Genomic DNA, 19,341 nt, shown 5'->3' on the forward strand with positions numbered 1-19,341 from the left:
CATACTATATAACCACAAAAACAAGTAGTCTTGCTCTCTCAAGTCCTTGATAATGACTGAATTACCAAGAAAAGAATTAACATTGCATTTTATAGTGTAATCCTATAAAGAAGAAAAAAATTTGATGTTTAATGGAACAAGTTTCACTTATTCAGAAAATTCACCTATGTGGATACATGCAAATCCTAATTGTGGATAAATGATTTAATTAAAACCAGAAATGTTTAAACTTAAAAATTACTCCAACATCAGAAAGAATAACTTTCAACGACCCTAAGGGACTATTTTCTAGAAGAAGTATGCAGAGAAACAGACAAATTGATATACACATCATGTAAACCTCAGCACCTCAAGAATTACTCCAATTATTCTGATAGTAATGCAAATTCTAATACCAGCAACAAAGAACTGGAAGTTAAAAAGAGAAATTTATGCAGTAAGTTATTCACCTTTACACCACAGTTCTCAGGACTCGAATGACATGAGCCCTGCTGCTGGAATGATGAGGATGGTGATGGTTGCCTCTGTTCCTTTTTTCGTTCATATACTCGAACTCGGGCACAAGTCATCATACTTTCAAAGTACAAGTAGACTGGATCCTTGTCTTCTTCCCGAATCTGTTAAGTTTCATACAACAAAACATTCCAAACATTGGGGAAAAATATCTTGGCACATCAAAAGGAAAAAGATGTTTAATCTTATATCTAAGTGTTCTATTACAACACCTGACATTTTCAAATGTAAACTTTAAATAGTACAGTTACAGTCGTATATGCTGGATCTTGGGACAGTCAGAAAGGATCTGCCTCTCTTTCAAGAAAATTCAGCACACCAGAGCAGTGTTTCTTAAATTATCTGCAGTGAAGGATAAATTTCTTAATTACCAGTCACACATAGGCTGATACTTACATAAAATACAATAAAATACTGGAAAAACACATGGAAAGTACAAGCTCAAGTTTTTCAGTATTAGATTTGGTATAAAATTACCCTACCAACTCGTAGTGAAAATTTCTAAACATCTATTCTCATTTTCTATACTTATTTCATCACAGACTAGTAGCAAACAGTTATGGATCAGCACTAGTACAGAGACCACACTGAATAGCACTGTACTAAAGAATCTTTCTTCAATGTAATGGACTGGGAAGACTGAAATGGATTTAATAATCTGAACTGCTTAAGCTTTAACACAAGAGAAGCATCAGCTTTTACCTGTCAGAATTCACAAAGTCACGTCAACTGTTAGGCTAAATCTTGAACTTTATTGTTATTGTATATAAAGAAATTTGCTCTAAAAAGACATTAACTTTTTAAAGCTTTTTCTTGATTTTTTCTAATAATGTGTACTATATCTCAATCAATCAATCTCTTATACTACAGGAATAAGAGTATCTTTAGAAGGCTTTTGCAAGTCATGTTTTAAAAAAAAGCCCATCTTTATTTGATCCTCCTGAAGAGAGATTTGGCTATCTTTAAGAATTACAGTTGAATTGTAATTTGAATTGCACAGGTCCACTTACATGGAGGTTTTTTCAACAGTAAATACTACAGTACTACACGATCCTCAGTTGGCTGAATTCACACACGCAGAACCACAGATTCAAAGGACTGATTGTAAAATTATATGCAGATTTTTAACTGTACAGAGGGTCCATGCTCTTAATCCCCACGTTGTTCAAGGGTCAACTGTACTACTATTTACTTTTATGACATTCTTAAGCGCCATCAACTAAACTGATTAAGTCAGAAAGGTAGATGGCTTGCAGACATATTAGCTGAAAGCACCATGATTCACAAATACAAACCAAAAATCTGGTGTAAATCTATCATCTTTACAAATGATTTTTGTAACCTGCAATAAAAGATGTAACTCCAAGCTTACCACAGGATTGGGTTTGGGAGTATATGACCGTGCAGGTTTAGCTCCAGGGAGCAATTTGCCCTTCACAGTAGGAGATAAAACTTCTGGCTGAGGCAACAACAATGGTTTCATAGGCTCAATGACAGAAGGCGTTGGGATATAAACTGGCTCTGGATCTACTTCACCTTCTACTTTCACCCATAATGGATAATGTCGAACAGGCTGTTCAGGCTCGGTTTCACATATAGCTTAACAAAAAAAAGGGGAAGATTTTTAGATGCCTTTGGCAACAAAAGTTCACTGAGGCACTGCCAAAACAAAATATTCTCCCTCATAAAAAGCATTAACCCATTAAAATAATCAAACAGATGCCCCCTAAAAAAACTTTAGTTACCCTCATGCACTTTAACTTATTCATCTATTAACCAAATATTTGTTGAATACCTATTATAAATCAAATACTGTTTTAGACATGAGTGAACACCAGCTATGAATAAAAGAAAGTTCTTGCCTTCAGAGTTCGTAATCCAGTAGAAGAAAATCAACTAATAGACATACAGTATCAAATAATGATAAATGCCAGGTAGAAAAATAAAGCAGGGTAATGAATGAAGAGTTAACCAGAGATGTTAATGTAAACTATGGACTTCGGTTGATAATAATGTGTCCATGTTGGTTCATCGATTGTACTAAATATGCTACACTGATGAGTGATGTTGAGGGTAGGGGAGTATTTGTGGGTAGGGAGGGATATGTGTGAACTCTCTGTATTTTCTGCTCAATTCTGCTGTGAACCTGAAACTGCTCTAAAAAAAATAAAGTCTGTTAAAAAAAAAAAAAAGACTTAACAGGAGATGCTATTTATATTTAGCATGGTCAGAAGAGGCCTTCTCTGTTATCCTGGAAAGGTAATCATTCTATACTACAGTTTTTAATTTTACAAATAACAAATATTTATTGAACCTTACTATATATACAGATTCTAGGCACTTGGTATGTTTTAACTCACATAACTGTAACAACAGTACTTGAGAAGCAGAGGTTCAGGGAAGTCCAACAGTAAGATGCAGAACCAGGATCAAACCTGGTCAATCCAGCTCCAGAGACCAAGCTGTTACCGTTACCTCCTGATGACAAATTCTATTCAAAAGCTAGCCAGAACTCAGCACAGGAGCAAAAATATAATCAACAGACAAGCAAGAAACCCAACTGAGATGAAATCTTACTATCAAGAAGTTCTCCACAAAGGAAATTATGCACTGATTAGTAACCAAATTAAATGGAGGATCTAGGTTAAGAAGCTGCTGGCTTTATTCTTAAAGCACACTGCCTATTCTTATCAAGAAGACAGCTACAGAGAAGCAAACACTGTATTCTGCATTTCAGTGGTCAGTGATCAGACACTATAACTGATTCTAAACCAAAGATCCCAAATTTTTGCCTAAAGTCACATAAAACGTGACTATGCAGCATTGATTAATCTTTAATTAACAAAGCAGTATCCAAACTACTAGCTGATTTCATAAGTATGTTTGTTCTGAACATTAAGACCCAACTAATGAGAACGAATGTATGTATGTTCCTATGTGATTGAAGCATTGTGCTGTACACCAGAAACTGATACAACATTGTAAACTGACTGCACGTCAATAAAAATAAATTAAAAAAAAAAAAGACCAAACTAGTAAAGAACAACTTTGCCTAAAAGGCTCCTAAGGCTAACATACATACATACATATATATTTTACATATATATATAAATTATATATACATACACACACATACATAAACATAAAATACTGAGTATAACCATAAAATACTGAATAAAGGCTTAAAGATTAAAATAGGGAGTTAAAAACATTTAGCTAGAAAGTGAGAGCCAATTACTTAGTTAGCAGTCTCTGTTAACCAATCTTTTTAACAGGTCATTCATCATATAACTCACAAAGGCTGTTTAAAACTGCAGTATTCATCCATGTATGCAAATATCTGAATGCTTACTATGTATCAGACTTTGTTAGACATAGTAATGAACAAAACTGATGAAAACCCTGCCTTCATGGAGTTTACATTAAAGTTGGGGGGAGAGGGCGAGACTGGCAATACATAAGACAAAAAAGGAAAATACGTTGGATTGCGGTGTTTATGACAAAAAAAAAAAGCAGAGAAGAGAAGTAAAAAGTCTGTTTAGTAAGGATGTATGAGTATGTATTTTGAGGGCGAGTGCTGCAATTTTTAAAAGGGTAACCAGGGACACCTTCACAATGAAGGTGGTGTATATAGTAAAAACTTTGTCTAGTTTTACTAATCATTTTATACACATAATAATTCTACATTTTCTACATTTAAAAATCTTCAGGTCAGTTTATCAGTTTATTGTCTTACCTCTCTCAATCATCTTTCAAAGATTTTCTAAGCTTCCGTAAACCAAGGATTATACTAAGATCTCTTTTCATCTTTTGAAAAATTAATACATAGTACAGTACTCCTAAATACACAGTAGAGTACATCAAAAGAAAATCTCTTAAAATGTCTTAAAACGTCTTAATTCCTCATAGGGACTCAAAGACAACTTTAAAGTTTCAATTGTGGATAAAAGGAAAAATGGTGGTTCCAGTAAACAGGGGAGTATATAAAAGAGGCTAACTGAGCATGGAGCTCTGTTTAGAAAATGTTAAGACTGAAGTGGAAGCAACATTATCAAACAGAGAAAGCAATAAAAATCAGGACTGTCATTGGTAAAGACTACATCTGAAGCCATGAAAACAGACTCCACACAAGAGCCAGAACAACAAACCAATTCCTCACTCCATTAGCCCACTATATCCACCTGATTCTTTTACACAGCCTAGAATCCAAGATAGAGCATTTATCTGCTTCCCTTCACAATACACTAGAGATACTCCTACCTTCCATCTGAAGCCCAGAAAAAAGGAGCTAGCAAAGGCAGGAGTAAGAAGAAAAATAGAGTACCAAATATTCACAGAAGCCAAGAACAGAAACCTATTTCAAGAAAGAAGTATTTATTTCTATTCAAACGCCTTCTAATATATATTACCTTCCCAAGGTTCCCTAGCATTACTACTCTATCCTCTGAGTTCTAAGTAAATCTTTTTGTTTACGAACCATAAAACATGACATTTTCACTATTGTGGCACTTAATATTATCATAAACATGTATCTATATGTTTCACCAAACTGACAGTAACCTCTTAGAAATGGCCTTAGTTTTAATTGTCTAAATCTTACCTCCTCTAAACTCCTAGCAGTGCCCAGAGTAGTTGCTGCATAAATGAAGTTTCAGACATGTAAGTCCCAGAAAACTGCTACATTAGTAATCAGCATATTGTATTCACCTCCCTCCCATTTTTGAAAGCATTTGAAACCTTTTTACTGTGAAATATAAAACCCATAAAGTTCAGAAACAATGTATATACAGCTTAATACATATTAACAAGTATATAACTATGTAAACACTATACAGATCAAGAAATGAAATACTGCAAATACCCCAGAAGGCTCTGCATGCCTTTCTCAATCACAATCCTTTATCAAAAGGGAATCACTTTAATGATAGTCACCTCTTAGCTTTCCTTTTTCAATGCCAAAGTACATACCCCTAAATATCAGTTTAATTTTTGCCTGCTTTTGAAACTTACATAAACATAATTAGAGATACAGTCTTCTGCCTAGCTTTTTTCCTTTTCAATCAACATTGCATTTGTAAAAAACATCTATGTTGTTGTACATATTCATTTATTTTTACTGTGATATACTACACCACTGATTCTTCATACTACTGTTTATTCATTTTACTGCTATTAGATACCTGGCATTGTTTTCAGGTTTTAGTTAACTGTGATTCGTGATGCCATAAACATTCTTGTATAACACAGTTCTGCTGGTTACTTTGGAGTCAAATTATTAGATCAAGGGCATGTGAATCACCAATCTCAGCAGATACTGCCAAACTACTTTCCAAAGTGGTTATATCAAATTACATTCCCATTATCAGTGAATGAGAGTTCTCATTTATTAACAACTGATATTATCAGAGGAACTAACCATTTTGGCAGGCATGTAGTGGAATTCTGCTGTGGATGTAGTTTGGATTTCCAACTGTAAATGAGATATTGAACATCCCTCCTCATGAAGTGCCTCTAAGAGATTTGTCCTTTTTTAATGGAACTGTTTAATTCTAATTAATTTGTAGACATCTCTATATATTCTGGATACAGGTCCTTAAACATTGCAAACATCTGTCTTCTCACCATAGCTTACATTTTCATTTGCTAAATGTCTTTAAGACCTGAATTTCTCCATTTTTAACTAATCATATGTATTAATGTTTACAGGCTAGCTCAAAGAACCTCTTCAACTTACACTAAGGATTGGTGTTTTCTTGGGTCATGATTAAGAACTCATTTATTAATGAGATCATACATATGTTTTATATTATCTTCTAAAAGTTGTATTGCTTGTTTTTGTCAATTAGGTCTATAATCTACCTAGAAATTAGTTCTATGTATAGTGTGAGGAATAAATAAAATTTCACTTTTTCCCATATGGATATTCAATGATCCTACCAACATTTATTTAAAAAGATCATCCTTTTCCTTATCTTCTGCCATTTTTGTCAAACCAAGTATCATATGTTTGAATCTATTGTAGCCTCACTATTTTGTCTACTGGCCTATTTAGTTTATACTCAAGCCAGTGTCACCCTGTCTTAAATATAAGAGTTTTATAAGTTTTGACATCTAGTAGAGCAAGTCCTCCTACCTTGTCACTGTTCAAGATTGCCCTGGCTATTTCTAGGTTCTTTGCTTTTTCATATAAATTTTGGAATCTGCTTTTCAAGTTTCACATAAAAACCTGTCAAGATTTTGATTACGATTACAGTGAAATTACAGATGAAAAAGCGAAGAGATACTTTTACAATATTCAGTTTTGCCTGCTAACAGGTTTTTTAAGTTTGTTTTAATTAAGAATGGATATTGAGAGGATTCTAGAAGATGGTGGAGCAGGCAGCACCAGGATATATGTCCCCAGATCTGAATAACAACTGCACTGGCAAAGTCTGTCTGATTTCTTTTGAAACTCTGAAGAGAGTCTGTTGAAGGCTTGCAACTTCCTGGGGAAGACTTGGATAGTAAACTTTCATTAATTGTGTTCAACATCAGCTCTCAGCACAGTAGCAGCTATCCATTCCTCATCGCCTCAGCCACCTGACAGGCAGCGGTGCATGTGTTCCTGGAGCAGCTTACACACAGTGGGAGCCAGGGTGGGCAGAAAGAACCCTGTCCTCCAAATATCAGGGATCTCTGTCCTGATTGCTGCTTCTGGTCAAAAAGCAATCTTGGAGCTGAAAAGTCCAGTAACTGAAACGAAAAATTCACTACAGAAATTCAAATGCAGATTTGAAAAGGCAAAAGAATCAGTGAACTTGGAAAACAGAACACTGGAAATCATGGAGTCTGAGAAACAAGAATAAAAGTGATTAAAAGAAAAGTGAACAGAGCCTAAGGGACCTGTGGGACCCCATCACGTGGACCAATATAGGTATCACAGGCATTGCTGAGAGAAAAAAGAATGAGAAGAGGGCAGAGAGAATATCTGAAGAAATAATGGCTGAAAACTTCCCAATTTCGAGGAAAGACATGAATATAAATATTCAAAAAGCTCAACAAATTCCAAGTAAGATGAACTCACAGAGACCACAATGAAACACATCATATCAAACTTTCAAAAGAGAAAGACAGAGAAAATCTCAAAAGCAGTAAGAGAGAAACAAATTATCACATCCAAAGGATCCTCAATAGAAATATGAGCAGACTACTCATCAAACTTTGGAAGCCAGCAGACAGCTGATATATTCAAAGTGCCAAAAGAAAAAAACTATCAAGCAAGAATACAGTATGTGGCAAAACTGCCCTTCAAGAGTAAGGGAGAAATGAAGAAATTCTCAGATAAACAAAAGCTAAAGGAGTCCACGACCATTAAACCTGCCTACAAGACATGCTCAAGGGAGTTCTGCAAGGTGAAATAAAAGAACACTAGACAATAACTCAAAGTTATATGGGAGAAGAAATGTCTCACTAAAGGTAAATACATGGGCAATTATAAAAGCTAGTATTACTGTATCAGTGGTTTGTAACTGTACTTATTGTTTTCTACAGGAATTAAAAGACTGGTATATTTAAAGGGAAAAAAATTAGTATGAAAGTTACTATTACGGTACAGTTAGTTTGTAACTCCAAATTTTGTTTTCTACATAATTTAAGAGATTAACACCTTTTAAAAAATTATTGTTTTATGCTTTTGGACACATTATGTGTAAATATGTAACACTGACATCAACAACCTAAAGGGGTAGGAATATAGTTATAAAGGAACAGAGGTTTTTTGTTTGGGGGTTCTTTTTTTGGTTATTCAAGTTAAATTCAAATTAGAGTATAATTTTAGGATGGCAAATGTAACTCCAATGGTAACCACAAAAAAACAGCTATATTATATACATAAAACGAAATGAGAAAAAATTTAAACATTTCACAACAAAATACCAACTAAACACAAAACAATACAGTAATGCAGGAAACGAGGGACAAGAGTTTTAAGCATATACAAAACAAATAGCACAATGACGGAAGTCCCTCCTTATCGATAATTATTTTAAATATAAATAGATTAAATTCTCCCATCAATGTCTGTATTTAATATCAACGGTTTAAAAAAATTCTCCCATCAAAAGACTGGCAGAATTGACTAAAAAATACATGATCCAACTACATCCTGTCTACAAGAGAGTCACTTGAGACCCCAAAACATAAAGAGGTTTAAAGTGAAAGGAAAAAAATGGGAAGATGGAAGATAGAAAACGATATTCCATGCAGATAATAACCAAAAGAGAGCAGGGATAGCTATACTATTATCAGACAAAATAAACATTATATCAAAAAGCGCTATGAAAGACAAAGATATTACATATTAATAAAAGGTTCAATATACACAGAAGAAATAACTATCACATTTACACACCTAATGACATACCATCAAAATACATGAAGCAAAAACTGAGAATTGTCTTAGATGGCATCTTTTTCCATCATAAGGCTGTTTCACCTACACTGAAAATCTGTTTAGTGTAGCTGTCTTGGAGCTAGATCTTCTGGATAACTTGCCACAGCTACTACATAAGTACCTGCTGTTTTACCTTGCATGTCTATGCTACAGATAGCTTCTTCCCTTAAACCTCAAGAACAAACCTCAACTAGCTTCAAACTTTTTTTCTTCAGCCTCTCTTCACCTCTCTTAGCCTTCACAGAATTAATGAGAGTTAGGGCCTTGCTCTGCATTAGGCTTTGGCTTAAAGGAATGGTGTGACTGGTTTGATCTAACCAAATCATTTAAACTTTCTCAGTATCAGCAATAAGACTGTTTTGCTTTCTTGTCATTCATGTGTTCACTGAAACAGCACTTTTATTTTCCTTCAGAAACTATTCCTTTGCATTCACAACTTGAATATGCTGTTTGGTGCAAGAGGCCTCACTTTCAGTCCATCTCAGCTTTTGACATGCCTTCCTCACCAAACTTAGCTTTTGTCTTAAAATGAGAGATGTATGACTCTTCCTTTCACTTAAACACTTAGAGGACATCATAGGATTATTAATTAGCCTAATTTCAATATTGTGTCTCAAGCTGAGGAGAGGGAGAGAGATGGGAAACAGCCAGCAGGTAGAGCAGTTAGAACACACACTTATTAAGTTTGCCATCTTTATCAGCACAGTTCATAGGGCACCAAAACAATTACAAAAGTATCATAAAAGATCACTGATCAAAGATCACCACAACAAGTGTAACAATAATGAAAAAGTTTGAAATACTCTGAGAATTACCAAAATATAACACAGAGACACAAAGGGAGCAAATGCTGTTGGAAAAATGGCACCAATAGATTTCCTGGACCTTATGTTGCCACAAACCTTCAGTTTGTAAAAAGTGCAATACCTGTGTAGGGCAATAATGTGAAGTACAATAAAATGAGGCATGCCTGTATATGTCTTTCTTTATCCCAACTACATCAGCTTTATAATAAGTCTTAAAATCAGGTAGTGTAAGTTTACCAACTATGTTCTTTTTTAAATTTTTTTTGGGTGGGGATTTGGTTTGTTTACTTATTTTTAATGGAGGTACTGGGGATTGAACCCAGGACCTTGTGCCTGCTAGGCACACACTCTACTACCGACCTATACCCTCCCCGCTAAAAGCCAAAGTTATCAATCCATTTGCTTACAAAATTATGCTTCTGTGATCAATCCTTGCAGAATCAATTAATGTGACTGACCCCTCAGGAAATATAAGTGTATACCACTTAATTTGTTCAAATAGTTCAGATGAAACAGATTCTTTTTTCTCATACTGTAATTGCTCAAAGTTTTACCAAAAATTTTATTGATTCACAGCTAGACCACAATTTTCCTATACAAATTTTTTTCCACTGTTCTGTTTTTCTTTTTTTTAATTGATGAACGTGGTATGTACCCCTAAACATGATGAATTACCCAGATTCTTAACCATGTTATTTCTTAAAACTGACCTAATACCTTCTTAAATATAGTCTTCTCAGCATCTTCAGATTTCCTACTTTAAATCAGACTGCTTGCTTTCTACTCTTGCTTTGTAGTTGTTATCTTAAGATTGTTTTTCCCTTTTGGTTTGGGTCCACTCTTCTCTAGATGTTATCTCATGCTTCTTGAATTTTTCTTTTTTTTCATTTTCTGGAGCACAATCTCAAGAAATTCATCAGGAGTTTCTAAGAGATCAACACTCGCATCCTGATTGTATGTTTTAATATATCTTTATTTCAGGCAAAAATTATTATTTATAATTTGGTTGGCTAAGAGTTCTAGGTCAAATATTCATCCAATCCTCAGCTAACTCTGATTTTAGAAATAATTATTCAAACATCCAGTGTTACTGATAATCTCTCTGACATCAAACTGATTGTACATTCTTTCTGGGAGAAGTGGCTTCTCTTTAAAACTGTTCAGTATATCTTCTTTATTCTCAATGTTCTGAAATGTCAGAAGGATGTGTCCAGATAGACTCTCCTTAAACTTATTACTGTCAGGGGCTCCTTTTAACCTGAAATTCCATGTCCTTCAGCTCTAAGACATTTTTTAACATCATTTCTTTGAGTAATTTCTCTTTTTCATTTTCTCCTCACTTTCCCCAACTCCTTTAAATCATCAGCATTTTTTTCTCATTTCCATGTAACATTCTTGCAAAACATACTGACAGATTTCAACTTCTTCCAGTTTTTGTATTTATTTTTGTTTGCTTTTAATCTCTGCAACATTTCTGCCTCCAAAATTCTTTCCTATTTATACCCCTTTTACACAGCAATCATAATAATAGTATCTTCCCTTCTTTCCTCATCTTTCCCTAACAGCATTAAAAAAAATTATAAGTGGCTTGCTTCTGGAGTTTAACTTTGATTAAGACACAGGGTAAAGATGCTAAGTAACTAAGAAAGCAAAGTAATAAACCTCACAGATACAGTGTTCCTACTGGTGTGACTTTTATAACTTATTCCTGTCGCTTTGAAATGGAAAAGTGTTGCTCTAAGTGCAAGATGGGAGAAAAACTCAGTAAGGAGATATGGATAAAACTAAATTAATAATTTTGTATTATATTTCATTTTAAACCTTTAAAATCTTATTTACAAAAAGATCATTTAGGTATATGAAGGTAATACTTAAGCACTGAAATAGCAATCAGAACAGCCTGGCACTGGTGTCAAAACAGCAGGGACCAGAAATAGACCCAGACATTAATATATTCTAATTTTCTACATCATAGGTGACATTTTAGACCAGTTGGGAAAGTATTTATTCTCAACAAGTAATGGTACAACTGGCTAGCGATCTGGGGGAGAAACGATTTCCTGGTATAAATCTCACAACAAATAAATTCCAGATATATTAACAATTTTTCAAGCTTATTTGTGAATCTAAATATTTTTAAACCTTTAGGACAGAGAAAGACCTTCTAAGTACAATTCCAAAGAACCTAAACTATAATAGGAAGAGACCTCCATACTTAACCATCCCTGCTTTTTCTTTTTCAGGGAGAGGTGTGAAGAATTTTTAACAATTAAAATATAAGTTACAAAATTACAACCTGGAAAAAATAAAACTCTTGGAAACAGGTGGGAAAAAAACAAAGCCACTCTAATAAAAGTTAGCAAAGAATTTGAAAAAGCAATTTACAGTAGAAAGCTTATGACAAATGGTCAGTAAACCTATCACTAAAGAAGTATAAATTTACAACAAGATACCAATTTCTGCCTATCAGTTTGAACATCCAGTGTTAAGAATACAGAAGAACTGCTGCTATCCAAGTATTGATAAATGTGTAGTTGGTACAACTCTAGGAACATTTATAAATGTTTAAAGAGCATTCACTGTCATAGTAATTCCACTTTTAATGGCCTGTACTGAACATGGATGTTCATAACTGTACAGTTTATAATAAAGAAAACCCCAAAAGGCCAAATGTCCAACCAAAAGGATTATAATACGAAACCATTACAACTAAAGTTACAATATAGATCTATACTTATTAACACAGAAAGCAGAACATGACCTTATGATATGAAATTTCTGAAGGTTACCACATATATAGTGGTTCCATTTCTATAAAAATATATGTATGTGAAAAAAAGACAAATGAGCTTATACATAAAATAGAAACAGATTCATAGAAGACAAACTTACGGTTACCAGAGGGGAAAGGGGTGGGAAGGGATAAATTAAGAGTTCGAGATTTTCAGATACTGACTGGTATATATAAAATAGCTAAACAAGTTTATACTGTATAGCACAGGGAACTATATTCGATAACTTGTAGTAGCTTATAGTGAAAAAGAATATGAAAATAAATATATGTATATTCATGTATGACTGAAACATTGTGCTATATACCAGAAATTGATACAACATTGTGAACTAACTATACGTCAATTAAAAATAAATAAATAAAGCAAAGGCCAAAAATATGTATATGTATGTACACATACACACAACTGGATTAAAGGAAATCCTAGATGAACATACACTAAAATAATATTCTTTTCAATCTGACTGAAGTAAGAATACAGCAAGCAATAGCAAATATAAACATAAACTGCCAAAAAATGAAAATTAATCCTCTAACAAACTAAGAAGCAAGAAACTCTTCAATTATATGGTAAAATTATAGTCAATATATTTAAACAAAAAAAGAAAAAGAAAAGTCAAGAATGAAATAATACATAACCTGGGTCTACATAGTATTGTACCAATAAGGAAAAATAAACTTTTCAAGAGTACATAATGCTCAACTCAGTTATGCCCTTATTCTGTTCCCCAATCTCCAACCACCTGGTGAATGGCTCAAACAATGACCAGAGGGTCTTTTTGTGAATTTCTCCTTTTAAAAAATAAAATGAAATGTGCTGGTTAACTTGACTGTGCTAATCATTTCGCAAAGTATACCTAAGCCAAATCATCATGTTGTATACTTTAAATATGTGCAATTTTATTTGTCAGTTATACCTAAATACAGCTGGGGGGGGGCAGAGAAAATGATGGATTATCATGATCATCTGTATATTCAAAGAACATAGGGGGAAGGGAGTGGGGAACTAGACACAAGAAAAGAGATGAAGCCTCAAAGGTATTCTGAAGATCCAAATGAGAGAATAATTCAAATTTAGCACAAAATAGCTATCTTCAAGAGAAAAATTCAATTTAAGAAAGGCATGCATAAGCACATGTGTCAATGTCACAAATGCCATATAGAAAGAGCATTTAAGAATTAAATTCTGATTAGATCACTGATCAGGATTAAAGTAAATAATAGTAATATTTGAAATAGATTTTCAAATAACTATACTTTTCTAAAAAAAAACTATACTGTTTTAACTCTCAATTAACACTCACTGTATTCCAGCTTCTTTCTCTTCTTTTTCTCTTTCAATTGTTCTTCCTCCTCCTTGACTCCCTCTTCTCCTTCTTCTCTTTGTTCCTCTCCCAAATTATCATAAAATACTGGATCACGATGAGCAGCCTTCCTTTGGAAATGCTTCGTTTTGGATCCCCCTTTAACAAGCACAACTTTTCTTTTTAAACAAGTGCAGCCAAACATGCAGTCTGGTCGGCGGCAGTGAGCAGGCTGGCGCTTCTCCAAAGCTAGACTTGAACATATACAACCCAATCGACAGAAGTCATTGTTGCATGGAGGGGCTCGCTTCCTTATGATTGTGTGGATAGGTTTAGTTTTGAGAGATGCCTAAAGTTAAAGTAGAAAATTATAAATCTACTAAATCATCTCCTAACAATTTACAATCATATAGTGGTCTGCCTTCTCCAACTCTGAGCACTCGGGACTAACAATATAAGAGCAGACTCAAAGGACAAAACAGGAATATAACCAGAATGCTGAGCAATCCCCCATTCTAATGCACAGCACAGACAAGCAAGAGAATAAATATTTTAATTAATTATGAGCCAAAATATCAACAAGGATAAATTTATTCTCAATAGAAATCACACATAATAATGTCCTAGGGCAGGGGTTGACAACCTTAAGGTCCATGGGCCAAGCCTGTTACATAAGTAAAGTTTCACTGGAACACAGCCAGGTTCATTCATTTGCATAGTATCTATGGCACACAATAGCAGAGCTGAGTAACTGCAACAGAGTGTATGGCCTGCAAAGCCTAAAATATTTACTATCTGCCCCTTTACAGAAATAGTTTACCAATCTCTGCTCTGTGTTAATTAATAAAAAGTGAGTAAGATAAAACATGCATAAAAGTCTTTAGAAATGAAGGACACAATCAGTATTTAGTCCCAATATCTGATGATCTTCAGCTCCAGAATTTAGTCACAAAATTTTAAAAACAGAAAATAAAGTATAGAAATTTCATGACAAAAGAATTCTCCAGATCCTGCTGTACCATTTAACATGCACCAGAGGCTACTAACATAGGTAAATCAACAATTAATGAAAAATTATCAATATAAAATTTTACAAAAGACAAAAGCTTTTTCCCTATAGGTTTACAATTTGGGGGATTTTCTGGGATTTAAGTACCTTCTAAGTAGTTTTCAAAGCTGTTTTATTTAACAAGATCAATAAATGTACTTGCCCATATACTAGAGAATGAAACCAGGAACTTTCAGAATGGCCAGCTGCCTTTATACAGGAGAGGGACAATTCAAAAGCACAACTGTACTGTCTCCCTTTGCTGACAAGAGGAATCTACACTTGATATCTAGTTGATAAAGAAAACAAATGTGGAAGACATCTCCTTAGTTGTCACTAAGGTAACTAAATGCCCCATCCTTCTGTCAAGAAGCCCCATCACCACTTCTCCTCAGTGTCTGATTCTTTCTAGCCAAGAACTAATATGCTCCTGGAAAACAACAGATACTTACTTGAGCCGTAAGCAGAGTTGTTAAGGATACATCTGCTCGCTCTTCAGTGATATAGGTCCTTGGTTTTCCTTCCCAAAGTGCACAGTCTTCGAGATCCATTAGCTTCACTTGAGATTTAGACAAGCCTGGAGGGCGAGTTCCCTGTTGTTGTTGCTGCTGCTGCTGGTGTGCCTGCCGCAAACTAATCTGCTTTGGAAATGTATTTTCATCTAAAGTTGGCACAACCAAGTTATTCACCCGAATTTCTGAGATGGTACTTGAAGAATTCTTGGTAACCTTATCTCCTGGAATTATATGAGTGTGTTTCTGCTTTGGTGAAACAGGATACGGTAAAATGGATTTATAAGATGATTTAGTTCGGCCACTGAAAGTTGCCTGTTTGCTTTGAGACTTTGCCTTTCGAGAGGCAGTGGGTACAGAATGAGGCTTCAAAGAGTAAGAGGTAGAAGGGGAAATGGTAGATTGCTTCTTTAGTACACTATCAAGTGTTCGAACATAGCTGGTACTCTTGGTGGGAAGCTGGTATACCACAGGAGATGTGGGAGCATTAGAAGAGAAACCCATGCTTGTTTCCATCAGCTTGCCTTCATTTTCCAAGTACTCATCTAGCTTATCACTGCAGAAAGCAGAACGGTTTTTCAGTGAGCCTTCTGAATTACCACCTGGAAGTAAAGAGACACAGATACTTAAAGCAATCTAGGACAGATTTTTAGATCTCTAGAAAGACACACTTAAAAAGGCCAGGAGCATTAAGTTATAAGCTACTGAATCTTCTAAACTGTACCTCCTCAGAAAGAAGGAAAAATGTAAAATATAAAGTCAAGTGAAGACACTTGAAAGTCATACTAATTACATTAAAATCTATTATCTAAAATTATCTTATTATGTATATTGAGCGTTAACTTTTGCAAAGTGCTAACAACAGTAGTAATTAACACTAAGACTCAACAACCTCTGACAACTTATGACCTTAATATAGAGATCATACATAAGTAAAAGCACAAAAATATATTTAAATCTGACCTTAAAAGAATATCAAGAGATTACTTAAGAGATTGCAGTATATGAACTGTGACACAAAACACAAGGTTAAAGGCACAAAAAGAGGAGTATAAAATTTAGTTTTTAAGGAAGAAAAAGCAAATTTAGTAGAAAGACCACTGTACAAAGATTCAAAGATTAAAAAAACTATTATGGACAAATGGTAAATGTATCTGGTTAGAGAATAAACTGCAAACAAGTACAGTAGGAAAGGAGAAGCACTAAGAAAGGAGACCAACAGGCATATAGTCAAAATTTAGATTTTAGATTGGATTTAGAAGTTTACTTTGAAGTACTATAACACTAATGGGAATCAATCATACAGCTCTGAAGTACAGAGCTCTGAAATAATGCTTGAGAATGATGCTTTTTATAACTGTAGAAATAGAAAGTACAGTTTGAAAAAACCGCAAGGATTATTTAAGCCTGACATGGTTAGGGACTGAACCCCAGGATCAGGACTTCAGGACACAGAAAATGAACAAAAATAGGCAAGACAATTATTTTCAGTTTATTTCAAAGCATGGAAAAAAGACATAAAGAAAAGTCACAAGGCTTACTTTTAACAAAAGGCTTTGGCCACATGTTTCAGAACATATTTATAAATTTTTAAAAAGCAGATTACCTTCATTCCTAGATGCAGACGCACTATGAAACTTTCCCCTCCATCCCTTGATCTTGGTGAAGTCATTGGTCTTCCCTGTCCTAGAAACAAAGGGAAATCCAGCATCTATAAAAGAAAAGGTAAAAGAGCTGATCAAAATTCTAGCAATCCAACACTTAATATCCAATTAATTAGTAAGACTTCATCTAAAATGTACAAATCAGACTCACCACTAGATAAAAGATCTACTTTAGAATATCCTAAATATTTCTAACAATGGTAGCATTTTATTTATAGCACAAATTTGTTTGACTTTACAAATGGTATGCACTCACCAGGAGAGGCAGGGTTGGTTCCTGTAAGATTCCAGAAAGGAAAGCTAGTGGCTGGAGCCAAAGGTAGCTGTACTCCCAAGTATTTAAGATCAATGCTCATTGTTGGATCTACCGAGTTCAACTTTAAGCCCACTACAAGAGAAAAAAGGACCATAAATCATATTTGGCTTTCTTCATTTTGGGTTGGAGGATGTGGTGAGGTAGAGGGATAACTGAGATAAAGAAAAAGTAGAGAGCAGAAATAATGAAATAAAAATTGAAAGTGGCAGACAGACTTTAAGGAGGCCTCATGATCCTCTCCTCGAGGGTATTATGTATTTGTATAATCCTCCTTCTTCCTGCCTTGAGTGTGAGAGGGGTCTGTGATTAACTTTTAATTGATGGAATGTGGCAAAAGGGATGGGATATACATGATTATCAGTACGTGGTAATATAAGAGTGAATGTATCACCCATCCTACAAGAGATACAAGGATATAAATTCTGCCAAAAACCTGAGGGCAACTGGAAGCAGGTGTCTCCCTAGTCAAGCCTCTGACGAGAAATCAGACCTGACATCTTGATTGCAGCCTTGTGAGATCCTACGCAGAGGATTCATTTAAGCCATGCACAGATACCTGACCCAAAGAAACTCTGACACAGTAAATATGTTTGTTTAAGGTAGTTAAGTTAGTGGTAATTTGTTAAGCAACAATAGACGAGTAATACATAGACACAGCAGAATTCAGATCTTTTGTACTTTAACACTTTGTGGCCCACATACTTTCTAGGACCTCCATTACAAACCTGCCATAGTCTAAGCTTCTGTCCTTATTATGGCTACTAATTCTCTAGTTATTATTAACGGCATTTATGATTAATTGAGCCTATACATATTATGATTTACTTCTAGGTTAAGAAGCAATCTTTTGGGAAAGGATTTATTTTACATATTCTTTTGCTTTTTTTTATTGAAATATAGTCAGTTTACAATGTGTCAATTTCTGGTGTAGAGCATGTTTCAGTCATACACATATTTGTTTTGTATTCATTTTCATTATAGGTTACTGTAAGATATTGAATATAGTTCCGTGCTATACAGTATAAACTTGTTTATCTATTTTATATATAGTAGCTAGTATTTGCAAATCTTGAACTCCCAATTTAATCCTTCATACCCTCTTCCCTCCCCCACTGGTAACCACAGTTTATTTAATATGCCTGTGAGTCTGTTTCTGTTTTGTGGGTAAGTTCATTTGTGTCTTTTTTTTTTTTTTAAGATTCCACATAGGAATGATATCATATGGTATTTTTCTTTCTCTTTCTGGCTTACTTCACTTAGAATTATGATCTCTAGGTCCATCCATGTTGCTACTAAGGGACTATTTTATTCTTTTTTATCACGGAGTAGTATTCCATTGTATAAATATACCACAACTTCTTTATCCAGTCATCTGTCAGTGGATATTTAGGTTGTTTCCATGTCTTGGCTATTGGATATAGTGCTGCTATGAACACTGGGGTACATGTATCTTTTCAAATTCAAGTTCCCTCCAGTTATATGCCCAGGAGTGGGACTGCTGGATCATATGGTAAGTCTATTTTTAGTTTTTTTGAAGAATCTCTATACTGTTTTCCATATTAGCTGCACCAAACTACATTCCTACCAACAGTGTAGGAGGGTTCCCTTTTCTCCACATCCTCTCCAGCATTTATCATTTGCGGATTTTTTAATGTGACCATTCTGACTGGTGTGAGGTGATACCTCATTATAGTTTTGATTTGCATTTTCCTGATAATTAGCAATATTGAGCATTTTTTCATGTACCTATTGGCCATTTGTATGTCTTCACTGGAGAATTGCTTGTTCAGGTGTTCCACCCATTTCTGGATTGAGTTGTTTTTTGTTTGTTTTGTTATTAAGTTGTATGAGCTGTTTATATATTCTGGAAATTAAGCCCTTGTCAGTCACATTATTTGAAAATATCTTCTCCCATTCCATACATTGTAGGGTTTTTTTTTGTTTGTTTGTTTT

General features: G+C 34.4%; 1 protein-coding gene across 17 annotated transcripts in view; it reads right to left on the reverse strand.

The window, feature by feature from the left end:
• Nucleotides 1-19,341, reverse strand: part of MGA (MAX dimerization protein MGA) — a 144,355-nt gene that overhangs the window by 28,594 nt on the left and 96,420 nt on the right. For all 17 annotated transcript variants that reach the window (XM_031672915.2, XM_015237148.3, XM_031672916.2 and 14 more), the window contains exons 6-11: nt 17,329-17,460; nt 17,015-17,119; nt 15,349-16,010; nt 13,849-14,197; nt 1,886-2,112; nt 450-617 (exon numbers count right to left, since the gene is read on the reverse strand). In XM_031672915.2, coding sequence (XP_031528775.2) covers nt 450-617; nt 1,886-2,112; nt 13,849-14,197; nt 15,349-16,010; nt 17,015-17,119; nt 17,329-17,460 — 1,643 coding nt within the window. The remainder of the gene's footprint in view (nt 1-449; nt 618-1,885; nt 2,113-13,848; nt 14,198-15,348; nt 16,011-17,014; nt 17,120-17,328; nt 17,461-19,341) is intronic.

This window comes from Vicugna pacos, chromosome 6, assembly GCF_048564905.1.
Source record: "Vicugna pacos chromosome 6, VicPac4, whole genome shotgun sequence".
Lineage (NCBI taxonomy): Eukaryota > Metazoa > Chordata > Mammalia > Artiodactyla > Camelidae > Vicugna > Vicugna pacos.